This window comes from Pezoporus wallicus, unplaced genomic scaffold (assembly GCF_028554395.1).
Source record: "Pezoporus wallicus isolate ANWC-B61680 ecotype Strahan unplaced genomic scaffold, APGP_CSIRO_Pwel_v1 contig_4847, whole genome shotgun sequence".
NCBI lineage: Eukaryota > Metazoa > Chordata > Aves > Psittaciformes > Psittacidae > Pezoporus > Pezoporus wallicus.
This window is the reverse complement of record NW_026642717.1, coordinates 862,218-886,087: the sequence shown is the minus strand read 5'-3', so window position 1 is coordinate 886,087 and position 23,870 is coordinate 862,218. Positions and strand designations below refer to the sequence as shown.

At 43.2% G+C, this 23,870-nt stretch overlaps 1 protein-coding gene across 3 annotated transcripts in view; it reads right to left on the bottom strand.

The window, feature by feature from the left end:
- Nucleotides 1–7,756: 7,756 nt before the first annotated feature.
- BACH2 (BTB domain and CNC homolog 2) overlaps nt 7,757–23,870 on the bottom strand; it is a 185,861-nt gene continuing 169,747 nt past the window's right edge. For all 3 annotated transcript variants that reach the window (XM_057432095.1, XM_057432093.1, XM_057432094.1), the window contains 2 exons: nt 16,611–16,817; nt 7,757–10,771 (listed from right to left, as the gene is read on the bottom strand). In XM_057432095.1, the coding sequence (XP_057288078.1) occupies nt 10,292–10,771; nt 16,611–16,817 (687 nt within the window). In that variant the 3' untranslated portion in view covers nt 7,757–10,291. The remainder of the gene's footprint in view (nt 10,772–16,610; nt 16,818–23,870) is intronic.

Sequence of the window (23,870 nt, the reverse complement as noted above, 5' to 3'; positions counted from 1 at the left end):
TAATTTCTTTAAAGCTGTATTTTTTGCCTACAAAGTAATCAATGTGTCTTTAAAAGCAAAGCCCCCTCTTCATGGTGAATGAGTGGGATAAAACTGATAATGAAGCAGCTGGTAAAGCTGATACCCTCAGCTTACAGAATTGGACTGAGATAGGGCTGCTGATTTTATTCATCTGCAGAAAAAAAAGTCTCTGAGGCTGAAATCCTGGCTCTGTCAAATTCAGGGGAATTCTGCGACCCACTGGGTTCGGTTTCACTCACTGCATTGCTCTCTTATTCCTCTGTGGTGTTCAGCTCTTTTTCTACTTCTCAATTCTCCATTCAGCTTGGAGCCTTTTACCCAGTGGGAAAATACTCCACAGTGAGCAGGACACGAAAAAGAGAGCTGCTATGTCAGCCTGAATGCTTGCAGTCTTCTGCAGAACAAGGCATGTTTACTCGCCTTTTCAGCAACACTTGAGGAATAAATACGCACTCATTTAACTAGCTCCTCACCCGCTTTCACTCCTGGGGCTGGGAACAGTTTGATAAGAGTGAATGTACATTGAAATAACAAGCCTGATAACTGTGGAGGAGTTTTTTAAACAGCTGAGCTTCACCTATAGGAAAATCTACAGGTGGGGTAAGGGACTCTAGGGTGTTTGAGAATCCTTGAGGGTATTCATGTTTACACCTGCTGGTAACTACTGCTGGTTTTGTAGAGTTTTATTCTGCAAAAGCCTCTTTATACATACATATATATACATATATATGCGTATATTCCACACTAGTTGTATTTATCTGCCCTGGAGCATTCAGGAGAAGCTCGTGGTGATGACAGTGAGTGTATGAATTATCCTCAAAAGCTAGGTGGTGACCCCAAAGGCAGCCATTTGCCAGTTGCACAAACAGATAAACTCTGGGAGTCATCAGCAGTTGACAGATAATGAGCCCTCTGAGGATTTGTGTAGCAACAAATGCATAAGGTGGATCTTAGAAATCCATCTTTGTATGGTTTTAAAGGAATCAAAAATACACAACCCTCCTTCAATTGTAAAGCAAAGGCACTAGGATGTGTCCACTCTTTTCAAGCAAGTTACTGCAGGGAGTTACATGTTTATTTTGGTTCCCTTCTGCCCACCCTCTCCTTAGCACTGAACAAAGCCTGACAAGGTAAGTATGTTGTCAGCTAAAACACCAGATTCCCACCTTCCCAATTATGTATGTGTTGGGGATAATTATAATGGTAACATTTATTTTTCTCCTCTAAGCCAACTCAGCTTCATGCTTTCTTTCTCTTGTTATCTTTCAGAGCATGCTCCTAGAACTATCATCTATCATGAAAAAGTAATTACATTCTAAGGAGAAGAAATAAACAAAGGGATTGAGCACAAACTGCCTTCAGCAGAGAGATAAAAAACCAGGTTATCTGTTGCTATGTTCCCTTCTCCTGCCACTACAATGCTCAATTCATAATACAGTTTCAGAAAGCAACCACTTTATTCCTCCATTTTGCACCAATCCCAGCCATACCATACTCTGATTGCTGGTGTTCAGGTAGCTCATGCCACAACTGAAGATTTTTCTCATGTAGACTGAGCCAGACATGGTCAGTGTGTGCTGCCACTGCAGAAACAGCCTTGTGTCTTTGGGAGAACATTTTGGGATGTACTACTTGTTGTGCATGGTAGTAGTGTTCATATCAGAAACCAGCCTGATCCATAGACCTTCAAGGTAGCAGAAGACCCAAAGCACTTACAAGAAAGGGTTAGTTTGATTTGAAAGTTACCTGGAGGGCAGCGTGGCCTCTATCTCCCCAAGCTTCAGCAGCCAATGAATAAAGGATGGAAGAAACACTCATGGAATCTGAAGGGACAGAGAATTTGAGAGAGATGAAAAACAAACTGAAGAATATGCTGCTGCTCACCTGCCTGTGTTAATGCAGACCTCAAGCTCTGATGGACACTTTCCGTGCTAATGTGGCCTCCTCATAGCTAATACTCTCTGCTTCAAAATTGAAACAGTAAAATTGGGCAATTTATTTTAATTGCAAAATATCTGTGCTTTTCAGTTTGTTGTTCAAAAAGATCTGCAAGCTATCACTTCAGGGTCATGAAAATCTTATTCCTTTCACTGTCTCTTTAGCTCATACAGAGGAACTGAAAGACAAGCAAAGCCCCAAAGACCTCATCTTCAGTTTGCTAGGACAGACTAGCTCTGGAGGGTTGGATTTCTGGGTTGTATGTGGCCCAAGAAAGCAATCTTTCCACTTGTATATCTGGAAAACAAAGCACCTTCATCTGACTGTCCCTGACCCCATTTCTGGCCACATGATTTTGGCTGCTTTTATTTGTCAAGCTTATCATAGCTTGCACTTGCAATCACCTCAATAGCAAGTGATGCTTGGAACAAGCTCATTTGCTATGCCAGTTTCCTCAAGCATAAAAATCCTCTTTGACTTGGCAACCTTAAAGCAAGGCTAGCAGAAAGCAGAAAAAAAGAGCCAAGCATAAAGATTGCATGAGATTACAGCGTTTTTGTTCTGGTGCACATGATTTACATTTATATCCTGCCCCACTACAAACTCACTGACAGTTTGTGTGTGCATTTGTTTAGTATTTTAAGGCAAAAAAAAAAAAGGGAAATACTTCAGATGGTGGCCATTAAGCACCAGCACCAACTGATCAGGGATCGAGAAACAGCTTTGCTAAAGTACATTCTCTACTGCCAGGATAAGTGTAGCTGTGGTGGATGCTACGTCTTCTGACAGATTTGAGGGGGTGGGAAGCTTTCTTCATATACGTTCAACAGGAAGATTCAGAAAACCGGGTGACTCTGGAAAGTTACATGTTTCAGTTTTGGAACTGAAAAATTGCAGGCAACTTTCCCTGCTGCAGATGGAGGAGCGCACAATTCACATCCTGAAGGATGGTGGCCCAGGGCATGCGATCTAGCGTTTCCTGTCTGATGATAAAAAAGAGTAAGGACCTCCCTCTAGCAGCTTGCCTCCTCCCTGCTCCCCACAGCAGCACCCCAGCAAGTGTATTGTCCAGGGTAGGACAAGTGGTCATGCCATCCCCTCCTTCCTAGCTCTCCTCCTGCTAGGCTGTTGAGCAGGCTCTCAGGTAGCATTCAACACAAGGAGTGAGGTGGCTGCCATGTGTTTGAGAGTCCCACAGAGCAAACACCCCTTGCTAGAGCCCACACCCTGCTTGTGGTAATAGCTCCTAAGGCTGTTACAATTTCTTCTTTTCTGCATCTTTTGCAGTGTAAGTGATGCCAATGGTCCATAGCACAAGTTCTCACTTCAGAGAGGAACTCTACCGTATTTGGGTTAGACTCAGAGATTTTCAGCTGTATTTTGCTTCTGCAGAAACTCCTCAATTTCTCTCAGGTTTTCTGTAAAGGGGAAACACAACCCAACTTCTCCCCTTGCCTCCCAACATCTACAGAGGCACTTTAGAAGACCAAAACAAAGACTTAGCTGAATTGCCTTAAGTCAAGCACTAGCTACAAATACAGCTTCTTTGATCTTCCAAAACAACTTATTTCATCTTTGCAGTGAAATACCCTTGGCTGTTCCTGCAGCAGATCAAAGATGACTGGATCCCTGGATCAAAGGTGAATAGTGAATTAGCGATGGGACCACATGAGTGGAGACCTCTTCATCAGCCCAGAGATTCACTGAGCAGTATCAACCGCATCCAACCTACCCTCCCAAATCTCACCTCCAACCCACGCGTTAACTGAGCACTGCAACATCAACTTCAGAGTCAAGAATAGTCGATTTACAATACATAATGATATGTCTTTATTTCATCAACAGAAATGGTGTCTAGACAAAATTCAGTTAACACTAGCAATTCAAATGAATGAAAAGGGTCGGATGGTTTTTTTTTATTTTTGTTTTTTTGCACAATACTGTATTTACAATGAGTAAATGACATTTTAAATTCATTAGTTCATAGCAATGCTTTCTTCGAAAAAGGTAAAAATTCTTAGTAACAGAGAGTAAGCATCAACAGCCACCTCATTTATTTATACAATAAAAATCACAAGAAACCACAGTCACCTAGAAAAAAAAATAAAGACAAGCTTAAGAACTAGTACAATAAAATGATGCATTGAATTAAGTTACATTAATCGCATAGAATTTGTGTAAAAAGTATGTAGAAAAAACACCTGATGTAACCTGTTACAGTCATTGACCAGTTATGAGAGGTACAGAGGGTTATACAGGTAGATATGTGTGAAAACTGTCCATACTGTTTGACCTGGGGAGGAAGAGAAGAGGGGTTGCACCCCCTTGCATACACTGATAAAACCCTGTTTTGAATATGGCCTCTGAAGTTTGTAAGGCATATATAAGAGGTGCACTTGTAACCAACTGGTTCTGGAACAAACTCTTAGGGCATCCCCACCCTTGAAATCAAAGGTGATGCTTGGGACTATGAGTAAACCATGCACTGAATATCACCAAAGTGTTTAGTATCATTCCTGCCGGTCTGAGGGATCCAGATAGCTTCAGGCAGAGCAAAGGCAGTAGTGAGAACAGGACTGAAACCATGCACGTTTCTCTCAGGTACATCACAAAATCAGGGTAACGCCAGCCTGGGCTGGGGATCCCAGCCCCAGCCCCTTGTGTGGAGTAGCTGCTCCCTCCTCTGCCCACATTCCTGAGGGTGGGCTCCTTTGGTCGCAGGGACAAGCCCAGCCGGACACTGCAGTCCCCACTCGGCTCCCTCCAAACGGAGGGGTTGCTTGGGTTCGTAGCCTGGGCCCATCTCTGCTTCTAAGCAATCAATGAAATCAAACACTGCCAGTTGCCATTTCTATTTTAGGATGCTAGTTTCTTTTTGCATGCCCTTAATTAGGCAAAAGGGACAACAGTGGCACTGCATGAACCACAAAGTGACTTTCGCCTACGGAAAGGGCTCTGCCCACAGTCACTAAAATTTGTACAAGAACAGGAGTCATCTAACAGGCTTTTTAGCAGTTGTTAGGTTGGGGTAATAACCTTATAAAAAGGTATTTTTAGCACTCCTTCCTGCCAAAAAGCGATCTTCTTTGCAAAAATGGCAATGTTATCTGCCTAATACCATAAAATGCATATCAATATTTGACTTCGATATAAATAACACCTATCTTGGTGGAGTGTAGGAAAATACTGTACACTTAGACTTTGCAAGTAGTGCCATTAAAATTTTTAGAGAAAAGAGAATAATTATTCTACAGACCACCAACAATAGATCTTTTAAATATACACACAGTATTTGAACATATGCATATACACATATATTGTATTCTACAGCATCAGATCTGATGCCTGAGTCATGAAATACTCCGGGGAGTATTATAAATATACATACATGTATTCTAAACAGGAAAATACACAAACACACACTCTGACTAGAATTATAGATGTATGTATACATACATACACATATTATATATATGATGTAAAATTAACTTGGACTGTGTTGGCAGAGACAAAACTGAAATGAAGTCAAAATCTGTTGAGAAATTTTCTAGCAGGAAAGAGAGCATAAGCTCTTTATGTTAATAGTTTTACTTTCACCTCACTTCCGATAAAAATAAACTGCTCCATACTTAGCAGATCCCCTCCTTATGCAAAGCCATCAGCTCCACTGCTCATACTGAGCTAAACCTTCTTTCTCTAGGTGGCCCTAAAATAGAGAGAGACTTAAAATGCTGCAGCCATGGGCTACAACATTCACCTGGAGGCACCTCCAGATGCATCTCAGACCAGAAAAAACAAGGTGAAAGCAGTGCTCCCTGTTGCAATGGTAGAGGACATGAAGTGCAGCAAAACATGAGCTTCTCAAAACCTGGCAAACGTTCACTTTGTCTCACTGCAAAATTCCCTACAGTCTCTATTCTGCAAACCCACCACTCTCTCTCTCTTAAACACCACAGTGGTGGATTACAAGACACAAGTGAAGATGTGGTGCTGATTCTGGGATTGCAACGCTTCCCCGTGCTTTCTCCTAGTGGATCAGATTCAATTTTATTACAGGATTATAGCAATTCCAGCATGCAGATTTGTTTTATTTATTAGGTAATCATAAAGTTACATGTTAAAATATCTAACTCTAGGCATTTTAACTTCTATTTAAGCGCTCTTTAGAATACAGACTTGACAAAGTGTTGGACTCCAGATTAACAACCACGCTATCAGCATTAATTATTTCTCTGGCAGCAGTTAATCCATTTAGCAAAGTTATGTATCTAGTTCCCACTCCTTTTTAAAGAGAAGCAGCAGTTAGCATACTAATCACTGTGGCTTGCCTTTGCAGCACATTTTACTTCCTTGGGAAAAAAAAAACATAATACAAGGATTAGATCCAAAAATATAGTGCATCTTAAAAACAGCATATACCCTTAGAAAGACATTTAATAAATTACTTGTACAATATATAAAATAATAGTTTTATACTGCAGCATCAAACTCTGACGCCTGAGTCATTACATTAGGAAGTCTGTGATATAAATATCGGGATCTCCTGATAACACAGCCAACATTTTTGCTTTTGTTTTGCTTGTTTTCTTTTTTTTTTTTTTAGATTTTTTCCTTTTTTTTCCCCACTACCTTTTTGTTCCAGAATCAGCTTGCAATGAGCTTTAATTGTGTTCAAGGCACCCCCAGAGAACGCAGAGAAACAAACACATTATATAGTGTAGTACTCACCTGACAAAGCATAACAAGCTTAAATGAAATGAGGTTTCCTGGCAATACAAGTATAGCAACGGCAAAGGAAAAGGAGGACTAGATACAGACTGGACAAAGTTTCAAGGACTCATACACCCATGAAAGTGGTGCAGTGCCCAGCTGGGGAGATGGGGTCTTGCCATGCCATTCCCAAGCAATGCCCAACAGGACTGATGCTGTTTGATGAAAGCAAGGAGATTCTTACTTAAGATCATGGTGACCACTGGCCAAAGTTTTTAAAATCCATAAATACTACAGTCAGTTGGGTTTGCTTTTCTTTCCAATAGTATTCTTGTTGTCAGTTTGTTTTGACCCCATGAGACAAGAAGGGCTGGGTATGTGAACTGACGTCCAAGTCTGAAACTAATTCTCCCAGTGTTTTCCTTTAACATTAGCCCAGTAACTGCTTAAAGAGCTGTGTGGTTTAGAATAGCAAAACAACCTCAAAACAAAATAGAAACAAAAACCAACCACCACCACCACCACCAGAAAAAACCCACTGAAAACCATGATACATGTAAATATAGGAAGCAATGACACAAAACCAGCCACTTCTAATGGGAAAGAATGAAATCAAACATCCAGAAAAGCTCATGGGGGAGGGGAAGAGAGAGAGAGACAAGAGAAAGGTTGAGGAAGAGACACTTATTTGAGCAGTGGTTTTAAATATCAGTTCCCAAGGTAGAGGAAATCAAGAGACCCAGCACCAGTACGAAGCCAGGTCAAACCTAAGAGCTGCAGCGCAATGGGTTGTGTGGGTGGGTTTTTTAAACCGTTGGAATGAGGTCAAGAGTACCAGTTGCACATGAGTTGTTAGTAGAGTAAGTCTTCATGTCAGGAAGCAAGTTAAAACTCGGTTTTATTCTCATGAAACATTCTATCTATTCATATATATAGGAGGTCACTTAAAAATAAAAAAGGCAACAGAAAAAACATCTTTAAAATACTGTGTCAGTTGACCCTTCCCTCCCACCCCCAACCCCCCCCCCCCCCCCCCCCCCCCCCCCCCCCCCCCCCCCCCCCCCCCCCCCCCCCCCCCCCCCCGCCCCCCAAGTAGCTATGACTCTATAATGTGATTCACATTTAGTTTTAAATTCTAGCTTTCACCATGGTCTCATAGAAACAAAACTTCTCTGCGAAGCACAGAACTGCTTTGCAACGTCAACAAATTCAAAGGAAAAATCAAATCCCTCCCGTACCACCACGGAGCTTCTCAGTCAGTTACCTGCAAAAGATGGCTGGGAGGGGGTTCAGATATTTTTAGATTAAGCTCTTTTAAAAAGAAAGGACGACTCCTCCTCCTTTTTCAACTGCGTGAACTAGGAGTTTATGGCATTTGTATATTTTTGAACATTTAAAGGTAAGGATTTTGTACAGTAATGATTAATACTTAAACATAAATATTTTCCTACATTATATACTAGTTTTCCTTTGTACATGCGGGGAAAAAATGTATTTTCAACAAACATGGCACATGCTATATGCATTTCCTCCTCGGTAGCTTGGCTACAATAGTTTGGGTGAAGAGGATAAAAGCAAGACTTTGTGTCAAGTGGGCGACGGTCCATGAGCACAGTCTGAAGATGGAAGAAGTGGAGAGAGGGAGCTGATTCCTCCTCCAAGGTCAAGATGCTGATCTACTCAGTGCCGCAAAAAACCACCAGCGCACACCTCTAGTGTAAACGTTAGCACAGAAGACCACATTATCCTTCAGTGCTTCTGAGAAGCTGCTTCCCCACACTTGTTTTGTTTTTAATAGGTGTGAACAGCTGGTCATTTTTTTTTCAGCGAGAACAAACAATATCAGCCAGTAAAGCACATGACAGTTGTTGTCGATAAAGCCACGCAACCTGGCACACGTAAGGCAAAGAATCACAAATTAAAAACTCAGTACACTTAGAATAATAATTATTAAAAAAGCATTAGGAAGATGTTTCTCTGTCTACACTGTACATACAGATGTTATGCTTGGAAAGCTGCTGTCTCATACAGTCATAACATGAGTCAACATTGCTTAAGATACAAATCCAATACAGTTACAACTAAGCCAATTCACTGAGTAGTCTCCTTCAAGACAGCACTCTTTTAGCTGCGGTTTGTGCTGAGGGCAATGCTGCAGGACGAGAGGATCCTGGAAAACAAGAGTTTGATGGGGAAGTGACCAAATCAGGTGCTGGCAGATGTGTGTTTTGCTCTTGGAGGAGACAGTGCTAATTTGACTTCTGAAAGGAAACCAAAGTCAACAACTAAGGGTCTGGTCCTGCAACTATGCCTACCCAGGCAGGATTAATGACTTCACCAGACCCACCTCTGCAGCTCGGGTCTGGTGAGCAAAACAGGTAACATTTGAGGACAGCTGAGGTGAGGCTCTGGGGACTAGCCGGAGCAGCAGTTGCTTCCATGAGTAAAGGATGTAGAGCGGGGCTGGAGAAAAAGCCCCCTCCAAGTGTATTGATGTGATCTCTTTTTTGCTTTACTTCGTGGAACGTATGATGAACTGATCCAGTTGTCAAATACTTTTTTCTCTAAAGAGCGAAATATACCTTCCCCTATAAGATTCCAAAAGCATCATTAACAGCACTTAAACTTGGTTTGTGAAACAGAAAGAAGTCTGAATATAAAAATAATTCAAGCAGATTCTCTTTACAAATTGTATAGTGAATTCAGTATTTGGCAAGACTGTTTTGACTACATAATGAGCTCCTGAGTGTTTGTCTATTAGCTAAAACTTTCCTATTTTCTTTAAGCCATAAAGCAAAGAAAACCATATACTCAAGTTATACTGAAGTCACGACTTCATTTATGAAAAGAGGTTTGACCAGAAACTCAGTGCAAGTGGCAAAGTTGACCATTACTGTACAGTATCTGCAGGAAAATAAAATAACTCCACATTGCTCAAGTGGCACAAAATGGCTGTGCCAAAAAAACTGTCTATAATAAAATCTCAAATAAGTTTCCAACATTAAAATTTTATAAATAAGTACAAATTGAATGATATTGCTGAACTGCGAACGGAGGAAAAAATTATCATGTAACAAGTTACCAAACTAGTTCTAGCATCGAAGACAAAAAGGAATGTTGGAACTTGTTTATACAATAGAAACAAAAGCTTCCAGTTTGTAGGATGAGAAAAATTGAGGCATGCAGGGACTTTTGCATATGGATATATATATTTTATATATATTATATATAATATGTACAGTTTAGCTATAAAACTTTGATGTGTAAAGAAGCTGTCTTCAATGAAAAATTGAACATTCAGAGGAAATTCCTGAGTTAGGGTTTTGTGACATGGGCCACTGAGAAAAAAGCTGCGGTTGGGTCCTCAGAGGTGTTATGTCCATCCCTGTTAAGATTGAAATCAACATACAAAAACAGTGTCGCCACTGCTTCGTTCCCTGCCTGAGCAAGGGATAGCACCATTGTGAAGAGAACTCCTGCTTGTAGAGAGGAGGGAATACTTAAAAACAGTATTGCTGCTAAGACCACTGTAGTGTGCACCAAATACGTTCTTCTAGACAACAAATGAACACTGCCACTGGCTGACTGAAGAACACCTGACCAGGTGTAACGTTACAAGTCACTAGGTGTAATCTTTCCTAGGTTGTTCATCTGTTGTACATTTATCAGTCATTTCCTGACAGAAGTCTACCGTGACCGTCTGGCTGCTCTGCTCTGCTGGAAGCTCTCTCTCAGGGTAAGTACCTGTGTCGGCTCCATCCAGCCCCCCGCTGGCAGAACAATTCTCCGAGATGTTGTTGGGCAGCCAGGGTGCTCCCAGTTGCACCGAGCCTTGCTCTGAGCAGCACTGCATGCTTTCCCCAATGCACTGGGAGGTCACCAGGCTCTGCTCCACACCAGCTGGGGAGGGGCTGATGGTGGTCGCTGGCTGTAGATCCATGGGTCTGAGAACGGGGCAGTATCGGTGGAGAGCTTGGATCTGTTCTGGGCTCTGCATATCTCTACACACTTCTTGGGACAGACAAGAGAAGTTGTCTAACAATTCTCCCATGCTTGCTTTCAGTTGGTTCCTTTCTGAGAGCAATTTCTCTTTCTCACACACCTGAAAAAGAAAGAACGTATCTTAGGTTGAGGAAGGACCATCCACCAGCTGCACACTCCAGGCATGTATGCAGCAGTACCTGGGAAGAACACCAAGATGTCACAGTTGGTTTGATGGGTAAAGGAAAAGTCACAAAGACATCAGGTATTTGACCACCATGAGGTCTGTGTGGACTACAGCTTCGGAAACATCTTCAGAGTTAAACACTTGACTTGGAAGAGGATAGAGTTACAAGTTATTCCCAAGAGACTGTTAGTTCTCTCTCTAGACTAAGGATGATTGGATGATACAAAAAACACTCAGAAAGAAACCCATCTAAACAGCAAGAAAACAGGGCTTAGTTCTAGAGGTTAGGATATGTTGCCAGGTCACTGGTGAGTGCTCTCCTCCCTGCAGAGGCGGACTGGGAGGGTTAGGCACAGAGCCAGACCCAGCCTGGAGTTACACCTCTAAAAACTGGTTTTGACTCAGTGCAGACTGATTTGGATGGTCCTGCTGCATCACTTGCTGTCCCAGGAAGACGGGTATATAGCTCAAAGGAGTAGATTTTTGTAGATTTTGTAGAATACAGGAGCTATTTCCAGAGCTGAGCTGGCCCCCAAAGCAGCGCAGTTGTGTACCTCACCTAGTAACACTGCTAAACCCAAGCTGCCTCAGCATCTGAGGTGTGAAAACTCCACAACTCAGATCATCCAACTATGGGTGGCTGTTGACAGCTGATAGTATTGCCCTGGGTCTGAAGCCTGCACCAGAAGCACACAGCTGTGCGAATGAGAAAGAGAGCAGTGCACATGAAAAGAACCAACTGCTAAAATATTGATAAATCTATCAAGAAAGCAAAAAATTATAAAAAAATAAACAGATGCTCAAGTACATCTTGAGATAATGAATTATGGAAGAGAATATGCTGTGAGTTTGCAAGGAAAAAAAGAAATTTAAGTGGGTAGACGGATAAGAGGGAAAGCAGGCAAAAAAATCCCAAACCTATCAAGCTCAGAGGATACGACCATTACGCTCACTGTCTGCTGTGAAACCATCTGTGTCAACAAGATGGGTGACTTACACGAATTAAGTGCAGGGGGAGAAAGAGGTCTTTCATAAAAAAGACCCCACTGAGTGAAAACCCGTTAAACCCCAGTACCACTACACAGTTCAGGAGACTGGAAATCACTGGTCACAAAGTGGACATAAGATGACAAAGGAATTTCCAGTGATGATGTGTGAAGTCAAGTGGAGTTTTACTGCTGGCTCTTCTAAGTGGAAAAGTATAGATCTTGAAGCAGACTACCTGCTTGGACAGCATGCGTATGGAGTGAGGGCAGGACTGCTTGAGAGGCAACGATAAAATTGCATGAGTTTAATTTTGTAGCTCTATACTCTTGCACATCTCGTGACTGTCTTTTTTTATGAAGGTCCATTTTCAGAATGAACTCCCATAGAATCCCACAGAATAGTTTAGGCTGGAAAAGAGCTTTAAGATCAAGTCCAACCATTAATCTAACACTGTCAAGCCCACCAATAAACCATGTCCCTCAGTGCCACATCTACATGTCTTTTAAATACCTACAGGGATGGTGACTCCACCACTTCTGTGGGCAGCCTGCTCCAATGCTTGACAACCCTTTTGGTGAAGGCATTTTTCCTAATATTCAGTCTAAACTTCCCCTGGTGCAATTTGAGGCCATTTCCTCTTGTCCTATCACTTGTTACTTGGGAGAAGAGACTGACACCCACCTCATGAAAACCTCCTTTCAGGTAGTTGTAGAGAGCAATAAGGTCTCCCTTCAGCCTTCTTTTCTCCAGGCTGATCAACCCCAGTTCCCTCAGCTGTTCCTCATGAGACTTGTGCTCCAGGCCCTTCACCAGTTTCATTGCTCATCTTTGGACCTGCTCCAGCACAGGAGCATATGTCTTTTGTAGTGAGAGGCCCAAAACTGAACACAGTGTTTGAGGTACAGCCTCACCAGTACTGAGCACAGGGGTACAATCCCTTCCCTGGTCCTGTTGGCCACACTATTTCTGATACAGGCCAGGATGCCGTTGAACGGCCTTCTTGGCTGCCTGGGCACAAGCTGGCTCACAAGTGGCTGTCACTCAGCACCTCCAGATCTTTTCCTGCCTGGCAGCTTTCCAGCTACTCCTCCCCAGGCCTATAGTGCGCATGGGGGTGTTGTGGCCCAAGGGCAGGACCTGACACTTTGCCTTGTTGAACCTCACACAATTGGCCTCAGCCCATTGATCCAACCTGTCCAGATCCCTCTGTAGAGCCTTCCTGCCCTCCAGCAGATCAACACTCCTACCCAACTTGGTGTCCTTTGCAAACTTACTGAGGGTGCACTCAATCCCCCCCCATCCAGATCACTTACAAAGACACTAAGCAGAACTGGCCCCAGTACTGAGCCCTGGGGAATACCACTGGTGACTGGCCACCAACTGGAGTTAACTCCATCCACCAGCCCTCTTTGGGCCTGGCCACCCTGCCAGTTTTTTTACCCAGGGAAGAGTACACCCATCCAAGCCATGAGCAGCCAGCTTCTCCAGGAGAATGCTCTAGGAAACAGTGTCAAAAGCTTTACTAAAGTCTTGGTAGGCGACATTCACAGCATTTTCCTCTTCCACTGCTCAGATCACCTTGTCAAAGAAGGTGATCAGGTTGGTCAAAGCAGGACCTGCCTTTCATGAACTCATGCTGACTGGGCCAGATCACCTGGTTATCATGTGTGTGACATGTGATAGCACTCAAGGTGATTTGTTCATAATCTTCCCTGGCACTGAGGCCAGACTGACAGACCTGCAGTTCCCTGGATCCTCCTTTAGGCCCTTCTTGTAGATGGGCATCATATTTGCTAACCTCTGGTCTGCTCGGACCTCCTAAACAGGTCAAAATCTGCCCTCTGGAAGTCCAAGGTAGCAGTTCTGCTGATCCCTCTCCTTACTTCTCCTAGAATCAAAAAGTCTTCATCATTTTGTGACTGCTGTGGCCAAGATAGCCTCCGAGCACCACATCACAGAGTCCCTCTCTGTTCACAAACGGGTCCAGCAGGTACCTTCCCCAGTTGTCTCACTCACTACATATTGCTACATCCTCAAGTCCAGCTTGCTAAATTTACATTTCTTTTGAAGAATTCTGCACCTCAAAGGGGTTTTGATTCCTGAAATTCAGCAGGGATCAGGACCACAGGGTCACTCATACACTTTTCATTCATTTCCCTGAGATGTGTGTGTGTGCAGGGGAGAGAAGGGGACTTAAAAGTATTATTTTTGCCTATACACAGGGTTGAATATGCTAGACAATAACAGTAAAGTCAGAGGACTGCATAAAGCCAAAGAACCCAAATTAATTCTCAGGTAAAGGCTACCTCGCTGCTAGCCCAGCCCTTAAGAGCGGTGCTCTGCACTGAAGAACAAGAGACATCCCCATCACCAGATCAGCCAGTACTGGATCTGCTTCTGACAGCCTGGATGAGGAGTCGCTCTTTCACCCTGCAGAATCTCTAACTCAGCCCACATGCACTATGGATTATGCTGGGTGCAGGAGCATAATCCACAGTGTTGGATTAACAGTTGCTCACTATTTTGTTTACCTTTGATGTTTTGTTTGTTTTGCATCAGGGGAGCACTACTCCGAACAATGCTTTGATATTAACCTCTGCTTTCTTTTCCCCAGGACTTCAGCAGTATGGTATCTAAAGGCTTCACAAGCCTTGATGATTTAAGCCTCTCAACCAGTTTATGGGGCCAGTGTCACATCCCTGTTACAGAGATGATGCAGATAGGCAGAGGCAGTAAGTGAGTAACCCAAAGTCATGCGGCTTTCTGCCATTTGTGAGGTGATTGTAACTCAGCTTCTTCCAACAGATGCCTCCTTCATGCAACATTTGCTACAGCTTGTGCAGAGAATGAAGCACGACAAAGCCTACAGTAAAGGCCAGTATGATGACAAGAACAAGAAGTACCTAGCTCCCAAGACCCACCATGTTCAACCTACAACAGAGCATGTTTTAAATGTGCACAGAGATATTTAAGTCAAAGACTCCAAATAACCTTTAATTTTAACAGAAGATGGGTACACAGAGATATCAATAAGGAAATCAATTTAAACTCCTTTTGTTTCATCTATGTGAATGAATGAATTTATCACTCAAATCCTTGGAGGCCAGGTCTAACGCTAGACTCCTAAATCTGTGCTTCGTAATGCAAGTGAACTATACAGTTCTGCATGCTGCACACCCACATTTCTCACAGCAGCTGAACTGGGGCTATTACATTTTTTTTTTTTTTTGACGTTTCAGAAAGCTTTTAGGGCTTTCAAACAGATGAGGAGGTTCTAACCCATGTTGAAGTTCCAGTGTTGCATCTCTCCTGCTGAGTGACACCCATGTAGACATTTCTTTCCCCATGACCCTTCTCTCGAGCCTTTTTTTTTGTTGTGTACCATCTTGCTCTCTCAATGGGCAAGGGATGACAGGGGAAGAGGAGCAGGACTCTCAGACCACAGGGGCATGGTCACAAAGAAGGGAGTTTTATCGGATTAGGCTCCTATAGCTAAGATGTCTACATGTGACATGGCTCTCCAGGTGATCTTATTTAGCAGTGGAGAGGAACAGGCAGTTCTGGGCTCTATGTCACCGCCCCTGCAGCACTGGATGAGACTAAAAAAACTTGTCATTTCACTGGCTATAAAGGAAACTAGGACAAGTAGCTGCACTACAAGTGTCTATATTGTAGACATCTCTGTGTAGCCACCCAAACCACACCTGAGGTGTTCATTACTGAAAGAGAGGGGAATTTCCTGAGCAAACACTTAGCCTTGCTCCAGTCAACTCACTCCAGATTAGAATGTGGTAGCACTGTCCATTGACACCTTGGCACACAGGAGACCTGTCCCCTGATGTGCTCTGGCCAGTGAGCAGAGCATGCTTTGCTCTCCTTTCCACAGTAGACTACTGTGAGAGACAAACATCAGTGAAGGCTGGGGCCAACCAGCAGCTGCCACCTGAACCAAGTACAGAGGACATGAACGCCACTGTAATGTGGAGTGGGAATAGGCCTTTTGTGTTAGATGGTCCTTGAATTATGGGGGGGGGGGTGTGTGTGAGTTTCAGTCCATGCCATACCAAGAGCATTAGAAGGGAAAAGACAGCAGGAGCAAGGAGGAACATACCCTTGCCATCCCACTGACATACACTAACGGATGCCCACTTGTCTGGATATTCACATTCCTGGCTTTTGAGTTCCCTTTCCATTTCTGCCATTTGCTCAGTAAATAAAAAGAACTGAATTAAAGACACAGTGCGCAGAAATATCCTGGAAACACTGACCTGCCTTCTAGCACACAAAAGAGAAAGAAAATCTCTATGCAGAGATGAATCTGGTCCCACCACACCACTGTTTGGACCAGACAATCTCTGAAGTTCTCTTCATACCTATCTTTTTTGAGCACTCCACAAATCCATGATGAACAGATTGTTATGGTATTTAGGCATGGAGATGGGGCTTGGATGAGGAAATGCCATTGTGGAGGCACTGTAAGTACTGGGAGTAAGTTAAACTGCAAGAAGGGAGCTGTGATACACGTTTCCCTCCTCTTCCAACTCATTCGACAATTTATTCTTGAGGTATCAGAATAAAGAGATATCTAGGCCTCATTCCACTGTGTTTCCCATAAACAGTATATACACACATACCAATATATTTTTGTATATTAATTTTTCATACTAGTGGCTCCACTTACTCATGTAAAAACTGACTGAACCCACTAAACGCTGGACAGGAATTGAGTGCCATGCAAGCTGCATCATGAGGGTGAGTGGAGACACAGCAAGAGCACACAACTCACCAACTTGCGGATTTCACATTCTAGGTTTTGAATACAGTCCAGTTTCCTCTTGCGGCAGCGCTGAGCTGCAATTCGGTTCTTGCTGCGCCGGCGGACATCGTGGATGAACTCTAGCTGCTCTGAGGTTAGCTTGTGCATCTTTATCATCATCTGGAAATCATTCCTTGGAAGATCTGTGATTTGATCAACAGGAAAAGGAAGTTTCACCTAAACCAAATAGAAAACAAGAGGGAAGAGTATTATTTTGATTGCTGAATGCGAGCAGAACAACAGTGAGCGGAAGGGTAAGTACCTATGCTGCCGAGCCCTAAATAAACAACACACAAAGTTTTACATTAAGCAGGTTTTTAACACTCCCTTGTGGCACATTGAAGAGATCCAGCTGGTAAGGATCAGATATAACTGTACTGAAATCAGCAATACAGATGAGTCCCAGGTAAAAATATCATCATTCTAAAAAGCTCTAACAGATTTCCTTGCATTAAAAGAAGGTTCTGTCCGCTAAGAGATGCAAGCTTTTGAAAACAGTGAGGTACCTCACTGCTATTAATTTCAAACTAATTTCAATGAACAAGCTATTACCACAACTGGAAACCTGTCTCTGCATGGCCTGCAGGACTGCAATTTTGAGTAGGTGTGAGGTTAAAAATGCAACCTGACACCTCAAATGGATGAAAAATACCATACTGCAGTTAGGAAAGGTCATCTAATCAACATTTCAACTGAGCAGTACACCGTGTAAGAAGAAAGAGTCAGAGGAGTGTGACATAATTTATCCATGCTCATTTTGAGCTAAACCAATGTTTGCTGACATTCTGGTATTTTTGTAGATTGACGAGCACCCAACTCGCATTTCCTGAAAAAAGCCCAAACGGTCTAAAACTTCAGTTACTTGCAGTAAACCATTCTTCTCTGGGCCATGAACTCCCATCCAGTTTTAACCTACACCTTGCAACAGTAGCTCTAGGTTCTGGCCTCAGCAATTCCAACCACCTCTCCAACTCTTACTGATGATGCATTAAAGCAAAGCAAAACACAAAACTCCTGACAGCTTGGAGCAATGAACACATACTGACTCAAAACCTGGAGAATGGTGGATGCACTCAAAGACTTCTGTTAGCTTTCTTCCCAGACCTACCAGCTTGCTCCAGTCAAAGTGAGCACCTCTCCCTACAAACCCTGCTTCACATCCAAAAAATGTTCCTCAGTGGACTGCTGTGTTTGGTGGTCAAATAAGAATCAATTGACAAGGCTGAAGGAGATGACAGCTGAGCATGACCCCTTCTTTTTCTGAGTCATACCCACACTGCCCAAAAGATGGCAGTAAATATTTACATTTCTGTCCAGATTAGTACAATCCGATCTCTCAAACAAGACTATTCCGCATGCAGGCTACCAAAGAAAATACAACTTAAATTGCTCCAGCCAAGCAAAAGATACAGGTTGAAAAGGTTTACTTTTTCTATTTAAAACATGGTTATTGTCTTTAAATAATGCACTTTAACTATCTGGAGATAAAGAAAATAACAGCATAGATTAGAAATAAGTTATTTTCACTGAAGAGCTGAGTTTGTTTATGCAGAACAGTTTGCTGAGGACACGTACACAAACAGCAGTGGCCTCTGGCACAGAGAGTCATAGACCCTTGCTGGGGACTTGGACCTGCCTATATCCAGCTCCTTGCCTTACTCATGACCTTGTGTTTTCTTGCACTCTTCTATCACTGCTCCATGCACCTCAAAGTCTGGGCCACATGAAATTCAGTGCATCCTTTCAGATGGTTTCATGCCTTGAACCTTGTCCCTCTGCCCCATGTATCCAGGCACCACATTGTAATACACTACCTGACATGCCAATTGAAACTAGCAAGAAACACCAAACTGTCCCATTCCCCCCAAAGTCCTGCTTGTACACACAAAGGCTGACCTTAGGCATGGTATTGTGGACTACCTTGTTTACAGACTGCTAACTAATGACATGAAACCTGTTTGCTTTCCCCTCCCTAGCCTTTGGACGATCAACATAAACTTGGTGTCATCTGCTTTTCTCTCAAGCTTCAACCATGGTCTGAAAATGAAAGACACCACAGTTTCACTGCAAAAAAAGTCCTTGCACTTTCCCAGTTTTTCCTTATTTTCTTAAGTCAAATGCAGAAAGTGATGTTAACTTTTATTTCTTCCTCCCTCTCCTTTCAAAACATATTCATTTGCAAGGAGGAGATGTGCTTGCAGCTGGAATAGGAATGAAAGGGAAGCAATTTCTATCTGTCAGGTAGAACTTGTTAAAGGAAATGAGAAAATAAATAGAAACAATTAAAAAAAAAAAAAAAGGATTGAAAATAAACCCATCTACACAGCAGGCCAGAGACTGCTATCAGTAAACCCAGCATAATCCCACTCCTGTCATAAGCAGCACTGTGCAGGATTAAAATCATGAAAGGGAGAGTGGAAGCAAGTCAGACTCATTTTCTTCACCATTCACAGCATTTTTACTGCCGGTCTCCCTCTCCAAAATCTGCTGTCAACTGAAAAAAAACCCAACCACCAAGCCTTTGGCACAGACACAGTGAATAACTGCACCAGAATACTGCTGCCATGAGAGGCTAATGGTGTTCTATGTTGGCACAGGGCAAGACTCTAAGCTGGCGGTTATCCTAACAGAGTGGTAAGTCAATTTGTAAGAGCCAACCACTGTGGCATGGGTGGGATTCATCTGACCCACTCAGAACTGTCTGAAATAACGGTTTCACTAGCTGGCATCGAGGACAGAGAAGCCTTCAGATGGCAATGCATCCCGCACTGCTTCTCCCTCCTCCTGGCTGCAGAAGGAGCAGGCATGAGGCTTAGAGAAGATGCTGCATCTTACAGTATCTAAAGTAGGTGAGGTAAGTCTTACCTGTGGTGTCTGAAAAAGGACAGTCAAACTTTTCCAATATGTGTAAGAAACCCCCAGCAAGTATGTTTTCTTGTAAAATTTTCCTTTTAATAACTATGAATTTTATACAGGAAATGACTGTCTACTCTTTGGTTTGGATTATTTCAAACTACAAATATAAACTGGATCCCCTCTCCTTCCAGGAGTTACTCCAGCCAGAGCTAACCTCACAGGGCTCTCAGATCTTCCCTATCAGCACAACTACTCTTTCCCTGCAGCAGCAGCTCTGTTTCCACCACAAAACAAATAAACTGGCACTTTCTGCCCCTGCTTGCGGCCTCTACTGCTCCTGGCTCTGGCTAATGCACACCTGGGAGGACAGCCAACCCACACTGGTGGCAAACAAAAACCTGGTGATGATTTTATGGCATTTCCTCTCCCCTGTATTAGCTTGGGATGCCAGTGTAAATGTCATTGCTACGTGGCTAAGTGGCTAAGTAACAGCAGCAATCTAGACAGATGGGGACAGCCATTGACTCAGCACATGAAAGGCCCATATACAACCAATTAATTACTTCAAGGTTCTCAGCTTGGATCATACACCAGTTACTGCTGTGCCACTCACATACTGTACTAGTTACTGCTGCTACCACTCTCCCCCTCTCCTTTTCTATGGAACAAAGGGAAGGACCAAGACTCCGTATTCCCTCACATCAAAATACAAATGTCAAGCGTTGAGAACTTCCTTATTTTATGAGTAACATTAGCTTTTCATTCTTTATTTGTATCTAAATTTCAACATCTTCCTCAAGCTGGCAAGTGCTATTAAAGATAAGGAACTTCCCAAGTTCGGTTTAATATCACAGCAACTAAAAGGATACGCGTGCTGGGCATAAGAAAAAGTTACTATGTACTGGGCATAGGAGGGTGGCACTCCAATCTGCTTTTGCAGAAAAAAAATCAAGAACTGGAGAGTCCTCAAAGAGCTCCAGCAAGGTCTTAACTTAAAGCTTAGGGCTTAACAGAACTGACTGTAGGCTGCAATAAACTAATACAGTGTTTAAAAGGACCTTCCTGAAATGTCAAGCTTGTAATGGAGAACTCTCAGTGTTGTAATCCAGTAATTCTCTGCTACCAGCATGGGGACAACTCCTATTGAAGAGGGGAAAGAAAACAAAACTGCCATGAAGTTAAACTTGCAAGAACGATGTTTGACAAGACTCCGTTTAACCAGATGTTGCCAAACACAAAATTCCCAGTGCTCTGCTGATGTCACTGAGGATCCCGGTCAGGGGATCTCCATCAGAGAAGAATTGGAGAGTAACTTTCTCATTTTCAGATCTGTAAACCCAGTAAGATGAGGAAAGCTGGGGTGACTGATCACCAAATTCTGGGGAGGAACTACATACAAAAGCAAGTTAACACTGTAACATGAATTTTACATGGTCTAGTGTGAGATGTCCTGCCCATGGCAGGGGGGTTGGAACTAGATGATCCCCAGGTCCTTTCCAACCCTAACCATTTTATGTTTCTATGCCCTTTCTACATAATAGTCTTCATTAGGCAGAAATATTAAGCAGCAAAGAAGACTCAGCTTAGGTAACTCAGGACAGCTCCAGTAGATTTTTGGTAGAGCAACTTTGGTTTACCCCCTTTAATGGGCCTCTGACTTCTCGTACTTCATTAAGCATCATCAGATGAACAGAGAAAGGGTGGCTGCCTGTCACTTAGCATGGAGGGATCTGGGCTCTCACTGAAGGTTATTTCCTTACAATATCCTCAATGGTCCAATTGCACTAGCTTTGCCTTTATGAAAATTCCCTTTGAAAAGTGAGTCACTAACCCAGGCGGGAAATTCTTTTGTAATACAAATGAAAGACACATTGAATGCAATTCTCTAGATAATAATAGTTCTTGGAAAACTCCACCTCTCACCTCCTCCTACCCTTGTTTATTCTTTCCCTAAGAAAACTCACTCATTGAATTAGACTGAGATGATTTCTTTTTATCTGGTTTTGTAGTACAATATTTTTTACAAGTTTTCTAGTAGAAAAAAACAGATATTTGCTGAAGAAAAGAAGTATCAAGAAAGGTAGGTAGTGCTGAAGTTTCTGTTCCTAAGTAGGTTAACAGATTGACAGACTACTTCCTTCTCAGCAATTCATTATTTCAGGGCTTATTGTCTTGTTGTTGCTATTTTAAGCAGGATTGTCAGAACTTGCCTGCAAGCACTGAGCATAAGTCTTCTCTCTACTATTATATCCCAATAATTGATTTTTAACAACCTGTGGAGGCCTGAGGGAGCTGGGTGAAAAGAGCAACACAAACTGTTAAATATTTCTGCAAAGTCCCAGCAGCTCAAGTAACAGCCCCATTCCTGCAACTCTGTAAGAGGGGGATACCCCTCACTGCACTTGCTGCTTCTATCACAAAGCTTTAAGAAAGGGAAATCTCAGAAGATTCTGGGTATTCCTTAACAGGAAGGAAAATGAAAGGCAAAGACATCCAATAAAGGATTTACCAGTGGTGTCATGGGGACTGTCACCTCCTCTGACCCCAGTGGGACAGGGAGGCTGGTCATAGAGCAGGGTCATCTTTACCCACATGGCACTCATGTCAAGCCCTAGCACCCCACTTTTGGCACCAAACAACTCGGGCATATGCTCCTGAACAGCATCCACCTGCAGGAAAGCAGACAGTCCAAAAAAAGCAGAGAGAAGAAACCTTTCACCTACTTCACACACAATTGATAACACTGGCAAATGATGTTTTGTGACATTAATTCTGGGACCAACAGCATTCTGGGAGCCAAGTCAAGACCAGCAAGGTCCAAATTCGTGGGGAACTGAGCAGCCCCATGAGATAACTGAGGGTCAGAGTCCATCAAGCTTATTTCTATCACCCAAATGAAAGCCCACCTACAGCAGAAGAGCCTGTGTGACCACCTCTGGAGGGGTGAGCACCTGTGTGTTGCCCCAAGCTATCTTATCAGTGCTTTTTTTAAGCAGCCCAGCAAACACTGTGTGATCTGATACGGCAGGGGGCAAAGGGCCCATCTGGGAAGTCATTAGGAAAGCATGGGCAAAATGACCAATTTCTGGAATGGAGAAAGATTCCCCTGCAGCTTGCATGCAGGTGAAGGACAGAAAGCAGTTCCTTTCAGACTGCTGTGAGCCTCTCCTGCTGTTTTAATGGCAGCCAAACTGCTAAAAGTAGGTAAAGCAACTTACACCAAACCTTCCTGCTACTATTTTCTACTGCCGGGTTTAACATATCCTTCACTGCAGCTTCCACAGCAGAGGATCTTGCAGGATTGTAGGGTACACCCCCCAAGTTGCTGTACAAATACAGCATTGTTTAATGAGGCTGTAAAGTCCTTCCTTGTATTGGTAACAACCTTTACAAATTAATTTTTCTGACAAAATCTGCACTGAAGCACCAGTGTGATCTGTTTACCCTTGGCTTGTTCAGGGTTGTGCAGTGCAACTTTGTGGAGCATTAATTTCCTCACATTTTTAATGCCTGGCAGTCCTGTTTAAAATGCCCTGGGGAAAATTAAAAAAAAAGGGGAAAAAAAAAGAAAAAAGGAAAATAAAAGCACCTTATCAGCAGTCCCAGGGAGAAACCTTGCTCAGCACAGTGCAGAAAACCTTCCCAGGAGGAAACCAGCAGCAAAAGCAGGAGTGCAGCAAACCCTTTCTTAGCTCTGCCCCAGAGAAACACACATCTGCCTGCCAGTTGCACACCCAGCTGGCCTCCTACCCATTTGCTTCTCTTGTCCCTCCTGTCATCCAAGGTCTCCTGCACACATTCACATACTTATTTTAGGAAACCACCAGCAGTCCCCTATAACCTTCTCATTTGACTCTTACGGGTTTGTTTCTGCTGCAGCATCTCCACACAATTAGCCAATTACGACAGCTAATTAATCATCAAAACCCAAAAGGCTAACCTCCCACCCTCTTTGCTGCCTCATGCTGTGCATTAGCCCTTGCTGAGCAAGCAGCACATGTGGCTGGAGATTCGATGCTCCCCCCAGTCCCACTCCCTGCTCCCTTCCACCTCTTGTAAAAGCAGGATGTCACCAAATAACCTTGGTATGATCAGAGCGGTTCTGCCACAGGGCTTCCAAGTGAGGTCCTAAACACAGTATCACAGGCAGGCTCCCAAGGAGACTCCTCTCCACTCTGCACTGTCCCTAGTTCAGGATATCGGGCCAAACAAGAACTGTCCTCTCAAAACCACCAGCACAGCGTGACAGAGATTAACACACTTGAGGCTCCCCAAACCTTCCTTACAGTTAAGCAAGCAACTTCTGCCAAGAAGGGTTGAACCAGATGATCCTTGAGGTCCCTCCAACCTGGTATTCTGTGACTCTAAAGGAAC